At 23.5% G+C, this 6,228-nt stretch overlaps 3 protein-coding genes across 3 annotated transcripts; all 3 read left to right on the top strand.

The window, feature by feature from the left end:
• Nucleotides 1-927: 927 nt before the first annotated feature.
• On the top strand, nt 928-2,402 carry LOC132906323 (leucine-rich repeat-containing protein 9-like). The gene is made up of 4 exons (XM_060958406.1): nt 928-1,533; nt 1,591-1,787; nt 1,849-1,989; nt 2,083-2,402. The coding sequence occupies exons 1-4, from the start codon at nt 1,509-1,511 to the stop codon at nt 2,236-2,238; spliced, it is 519 nt and encodes a 172-aa protein (XP_060814389.1). The 5' UTR covers nt 928-1,508; the 3' UTR covers nt 2,239-2,402.
• Nucleotides 2,403-3,000: 598 nt separating this feature from the next.
• Nucleotides 3,001-3,646, top strand: LOC132906329 (uncharacterized). The gene is made up of 3 exons (XM_060958420.1): nt 3,001-3,113; nt 3,192-3,393; nt 3,479-3,646. Exons 1-3 carry the CDS (start codon nt 3,001-3,003, stop codon nt 3,644-3,646), a joined length of 483 nt encoding a protein of 160 aa, XP_060814403.1.
• Nucleotides 3,647-3,773: 127 nt separating this feature from the next.
• Nucleotides 3,774-5,096, top strand: LOC132906290 (leucine-rich repeat-containing protein 9-like). The gene is made up of 2 exons (XM_060958347.1): nt 3,774-3,857; nt 3,951-5,096. The coding sequence occupies exons 1-2, from the start codon at nt 3,795-3,797 to the stop codon at nt 5,094-5,096; spliced, it is 1,209 nt and encodes a 402-aa protein (XP_060814330.1). The 5' UTR covers nt 3,774-3,794.
• Nucleotides 5,097-6,228: the final 1,132 nt, after the last annotated feature.

Genomic DNA, 6,228 nt, shown 5'->3' with positions numbered 1-6,228 from the left:
AAATAGTTATTTCTGACATCATAAACTTAGCCTAGCGGTAAATGTTTACTTCTGGCAATTCGGGGAATCTCATATTTAGACTATGGGCTTTTATGTGCAAAAGTACAAGAATTCAAATATTTAAAATATCCAAAGTAGAATACTCGTTGCAGTATTTAGTAGATGAAATAAATTTCTGTGAGATTTTATTCTTTTAGTTCAGTCTTTAAAAATACAAATTTGCACAAGTATCCATAGTCTACCACTATCTTTTTATTGTAAGATATTGCTGGGACTCTGATCTAACCAAACTTGACTCGATCTAATCGTAAGATATCAATGATTTTGGATCTTTGCACATTTTTATGTTTTATTCCTATAAGATATTTACATGTATTTATAATAATTATAAACCGAATGACAGTCATAATATTAGAAAAACCTATTACAATCGAATTACAAGTTCCTATCTCCAACATGCTTTAAAGTAGTTTACAATAGAACAATATTATTTATACTTAGGGAAAAAATAATATATTTATGACCCAATGGCTTTGAGGTATTATATTAATGATAATGTATATAAATCTCATCGTTGATTATCTATCAAATATAAAATACTGATATTGGTAGGAAACGCTTAAATGTATTGCTTAGGCATTTTGAACGTATTTATTGACTTTGTTTTCTTAACTTTAAAATCTTCAAAAAAACTATCACATTTAAATGCCTAAGTTTTACAGGGTAATCATAATCACGTCACATTTATGATTGTATAATAAATAAGAATAGAAGAATTGACTTTGTTTTATATGCTATATTTAGTTCCTAGATTAAAGATATACTATCTCAGTAAATGATAATTAAATTGTAATTAATATGGAACGATACACATTTTGTAATTTTTACGTGTTGAATGTATTCAAAATGTTCTATGTATATATTTATATGATTTCGTAATCTTTTTTGTCTATATTGACAGTAGCAACTACATAATACAAGTATTAAATAAAACGAAAAAAAATTGAAATCATGACGTGCAACGTAAATAATTGTGCTAGCTATTAATATTTATTTCCGATTTTTGTTTAACCTTTATAGATATTTCCATTTAGAAGTTACAACTATCATATAAAAATAATTTTATTTTACATCTTATCGATAATATTATAAGGATCCATAATAAATTATTATAATATTTAAATATCCTGGCAATTTTTATTGAATGTTAACAAGCTTTTCATATAACTATTTACAAATTGATGCATACTTATAAATAGTTACAAATCTTACAGTTAATAGCACAAAACATTTTTCATACATTTAGAGTTAAATCGCAATGAAAAGTGCATTAAAATATGAAAAAAAATTCCATAATAATGTATTACTCAAGTATTGATTAATAATTAATTTAAATTGCTATTAGCTTGACCATTTGTTTAAAGAAAATTATTGAGTATATTTAAATAGGAAAATATGAAATCCGAAACAATTGCTATTAGAAATAAATATTAATCGTAAATGTGATAATGGATAACTTTATCGATAACAAAGGTAATAAAAACGCTTTAAAAGCACTGAACTATTTTTAATAAATAAATCTATTTATAGACAAGAAGAAGAGAGGTAATAATAAACGTGAATTATGTTTATTTTATTCTAAAATTATATCGTTTGAAAAATTGTTGTTTACAAAGCAAAATATTCGGACATTAATAATAATCGGTCAACGAGATATTGGCTCTTTCAATGCTGTTTCACAATTGATGGAATTGCAGGAATTATGGATCGTCGAATGTGGTATCAAGGTAATAACGTAAATTGAATACAATCGATAAAATATTAGAAATTAAAATTTGTTTTATTTAGGACGTACCACGGTTCAAAGAAAATTGTTTATTAAAGAAGCTTTATCTGTATTCCAACGAAATACGTTGCATACCAAATTTAGAAGCTTGTTCTCATTTAAACATTTTGTACTTATCAGGAAACAATATACATAAACTTGAGGTATAACTTCCTTTATTGTTTTTCAAATGAAGACTTTTATTTCTTAAATTATGTATTTGTTAAAAAATTACAATACACGTTGCATTTATGTAGAATTTGGATACATTAACATGGTTACAAGAACTTAATTTAGCTAACAATAAATTGGAAAGAATAAATAAAATGTCTTGGAGAAAGTCTGAACTATGTAATTTAAATCTAGCAGGAAATCCTTTATGCTTTATAAGGGTATGTAAAATATTTGAATAAACTATATTTGTATGATAATATTCTTTTTCCATTACAAGGACATAAGATATTTATCACAATTGAGAAAATTAAATTCATTAGTATTTGCGGATTCATTATATGGAGATTGCCCTTTGGTAACCTTTTGCAACTATCGTATATATGCTATTCATTATCTTCCACAAATTAAAAAATTAGATCATTACAAAATATGTGAAAAAGAAAGATGTTGGATTAATTATTTTTTCAAGTATTTACATTATTTTCTATCAGCATGATAAAATATTTTTGAATGGGATTGAAAAAATTACGTTTCATTTCTAGAAAGCAAATGACATATTATAATGTATTATTTCATAAACAATTAAACATACATTTGCGTTTATTAAAAGATAAATATAAGGAATACAGAAAGGAAATACTTTATTTTAAAAACCAACTATATGCAATTGAAATTGAAAAGGTATTTAATACTCTAGTATAATTAATTTTTATATATAGAATAATAATGATATTATTATTAATTATTTTCTATTTTTATGTAGAATAATCAAAATTATTTTAAGATTGAAGCTTACGATGAAGCACAAAATATAATGCTACAAATGAAATTAAATAAAAAGCAACTCAAAGAAATGGAAGAAAAACTAATCTTGCAATCTAAAGTACAATACCTATTTTAAAATTCTTTCTTTTTTCAATTATTTAAAGTAAATTACTTGTGGTAATTAAGTGGTAATGTTATTTATATGCTAGATTTTGCAACAGCAATTGATAATTAATATGAATTATTGTGGAAATATAAATTTTGTTGAATACAATATTGATTCAGAAAACACAGTTATTCAGTTATGTAAACAATTCCTGCAAGCATCATTGTGTTCAGTTATGAAAGAGTATGTAAAATATGCTCCCAACTGTACTAGTAGAAATACTCATACAATAAAGCTTTTCTAATAATTCTTTTATTACAGAGGCATAGGTATAATAGATTTAAGATTACATAAAGTAACAAAAGTAAACAATAAAGAAATTGATCTATTAAATACTTGCAAAAATAAAAATTTGCAATTGGATGAATGCAGCAGCATGATTTTAAAAATTTTAGCTTCGCCTGGGGTAACAGATATTCAAAAATGGCCCTTTAACTATTTTCAAACTGATTTACTGATTAAAGTATTTATATATTTCCTGTCTTAAAAAATAAGATCTTATTCCACTAAAAAATAAATTGGAAAATAATAAATATTTCAATTAATAGGAAGAAATAATAGTAACTAATTGCTTGGCAGCAGCAGACTGTGATTGGTTAAATAAAGTTTTTTCAACAAAGAAAAATACGAATATCCTAAGGTTTAGTAATATATGCGAAAAACAACGTGTTTGTGTACTTATACAAACGCCAATTTTCAACTCTATTGAAAAGTAATAACAACAATGCCAATTTTAATGTATTTCATATAAAAAGCATAATATTTTTATATAGAATAGATAATGTTCATGACTGCTTACATACAAAACATACAGATCATGAGAATAATTCAAATGAGATTTGTCAATTATTTAAGTTGACTAAGATGAACATAAAAAATCCTATGTTTGTAATAGAATATGAATATATATTACATGAATCAACAAAGGTAATCATTTTTATTATTTTAATTTAACCTTAATGAAATTTATATGGCATATATAGAACATTTACAAAGAAAAATTTACAAACTGTTTCACAGGAAGAAGAATATGAAAATTGCAGAATTGCATGCACCATAGATGATACAATGTTTATATGTTTATCTAATTCCAATATTAGACGATGTATTAGTAATTACGGAAAAATAGAAATATATAATCTTGTAAAAATATCTGTTTGTAGACAAAATATAAATTCAGTTGACATAGATTTAGACTTGCCTAACTTAAGAGAATTTGATATTTCTTATAACCAATTGGATGAATTTCCAAATTCAAAATTTATAAAAAATGTGGAAATATTAAATATAAGCTTTAATAACATAAAATTATTACATGTTAAGGAAACCTTACTTTCATTAAAAGAACTGGATATATCGTGGAACTTATTAATGTATTGTCTTCAATGTATTAGTATTTTTATAACTTATATACCTAACATGTATAAGCTGAAGATACATGAAAATCATTTCAATGATATTACTGATCCTCAATTAGTAGAATACTTATTACATATATATTTATCAAAATTACAATTTGTTAATAATTGTAATTGTAAAAATCTTAATTTATCCCAAAATTATTTTCCATGTGCTTTTAATATGTGTAAACTAAATAATAAATGGAATAAAAAATTAGTTTATTTGAAATATAATATATTAAAAAATATGGAAGAGATAAAATTACTGGAGAAGAAAAATATAGAAAAAGCAAGATACATTCATATATCACAAAATCTTATTGCAGCATCAAACATCTTGAAAAGATTAAAGAATGTACAAGAGCTTTGTGCTACTTGTTGTTTGTTGCCCATATTTTCTTTTGCAAAACCTTTAAAGTATCTGATTAAATTGAATCTTGGAAGTAATTTTATTTCAATTTTGGACGATTTCACTCAAGAAAATTTTCCAATGTTAAAATACCTAGATTTGACTAATAATCTAATAACAAATTTGGAATCAATGGGATCATTTCATACATTACAAGAATTTTATTGTGGAAATAATGAAATAAGAAACATAGCACAAATAGACAATGTTAAAACTTGGCAAACATTACATGTTATAGATTTTTGTAATAATCCAATAAGTACAGATACATTATATAAAAAATTTATTATATTTCACTTGAGTAACATTGAAGTAAGTAAAACCTTTAGTTTTTTTGGATACTTATCTAATACTTAAATATCATGTGTATACTTATGTTTTCTATAATTTTGCTAATAGTATATTTCTGGAGAATATATAAGAAACTCTGATATTTCTGAAGCAAGATGTATATTTGGCAATAAATTTGATAAACATGTATTAAATAGAATATATGAAACAGATTACCTAACAAATATAACACAACTGAGTCTAATTGACTGTTCTTTGTCAAAAGTATGTTATTTATAGAAGTATAAAAAAAATTATATCTATATCTACAGCATATTGAACTTTTATTAGGTGGATCTTTCTGCAGAAATTCTACCACAGTTAGAAAGTTTGGATCTAAGTAAAAATCAAATAACTTATTTATATGGTCTCCATTCTTTCAAGTATTTGCATACATTATGTTTGAGTTACAATTGCCTGGAAGCATTTAATGGAAATGATTGTGACAAAAATAATTGTATATTTCCAAAACTATACACTTTATTTTTAGATCATAATTGCATTAAGACAGTAATAAATATTAGTAAAGAACAATTACCAGTGATTAAACATCTATTTTTAAATAATAATTACCTTCAAGGTACCAATGGTAATATTTTATATCATTAAACTAATTAATATATACTTTATATTTTAATAACATTACTTATTGTAAATTTATATTAAATATTCAGAAATAACTTATTGTTCTACTTTGGAATCTCTAACTTTGGATTATAATGCAATTGAATTATTAAATGTAGAAGATTTTATCGAAAATGATAATCTAGAGTTTCTATCTGTTGAGAATAATAAAATAAAATCCTTGAAATTTACAAAATCATTAAAAAAATTAAAAAAACTTTATGTTGCTCATAATTGTTTAACAGTAAGTATAAATAAATCATTATAAATGTTGAACTTAATAATGAGAAATATATTTCAGGATGAAGTTGAAATGCAATATTTATTATTATTGAAAAATTTAGAAGAAATAACATTTGAAGGGAATCCTCTATATAATGAAATAAATAAAAATAAAATAATTGCTCAAGATTTCGGAATTCAGGATGCAAAAATTGAGGAAATTTAATTTAAGAACATTGAAGTTTAGAAAGTTTACCATTTATATTTTCCATTCATTAAAAATATCAGTATTTCACACAATGACTTCGTTAAT

The sequence above is a fragment of the Bombus pascuorum genome, chromosome 1 (assembly GCF_905332965.1).
Source record: "Bombus pascuorum chromosome 1, iyBomPasc1.1, whole genome shotgun sequence".
NCBI lineage: Eukaryota > Metazoa > Arthropoda > Insecta > Hymenoptera > Apidae > Bombus > Bombus pascuorum.
Note: the sequence above shows the minus strand (reverse complement) of the source record. Positions and strands in the feature narration are given on the sequence as shown.

What these genes read in the sequence shown, in the direction of transcription:
- LOC132906323 (XM_060958406.1), top strand. Translation starts at nt 1,509, where the DNA reads ATGGATAACTTTATCGATAACAAAG. An exon ending in TAACTTTATCGATAACAAAG is followed by an intron (nt 1,534 to 1,590) that starts GTAATAAAAACG and finishes ATCTATTTATAG; the next exon opens with ACAAGAAGAAGAGAGGTAAT. An exon ending in TCGTCGAATGTGGTATCAAG is followed by an intron (nt 1,788 to 1,848) that starts GTAATAACGTAA and finishes TGTTTTATTTAG; the next exon opens with GACGTACCACGGTTCAAAGA.
- LOC132906329 (XM_060958420.1), top strand. Translation starts at nt 3,001, where the DNA reads ATGAATTATTGTGGAAATATAAATTTTGTTGAATACAATATTGATTCA. An exon ending in TTGTGTTCAGTTATGAAAGA is followed by an intron (nt 3,114 to 3,191) that starts GTATGTAAAATA and finishes CTTTTATTACAG; the next exon opens with AGGCATAGGTATAATAGATT. An exon ending in AAACTGATTTACTGATTAAA is followed by an intron (nt 3,394 to 3,478) that starts GTATTTATATAT and finishes TTCAATTAATAG; the next exon opens with GAAGAAATAATAGTAACTAA.
- LOC132906290 (XM_060958347.1), top strand. Translation starts at nt 3,795, where the DNA reads ATGAACATAAAAAATCCTATGTTTGTAATAGAATATGAATATATATTA. An exon ending in TATTACATGAATCAACAAAG is followed by an intron (nt 3,858 to 3,950) that starts GTAATCATTTTT and finishes ACTGTTTCACAG; the next exon opens with GAAGAAGAATATGAAAATTG.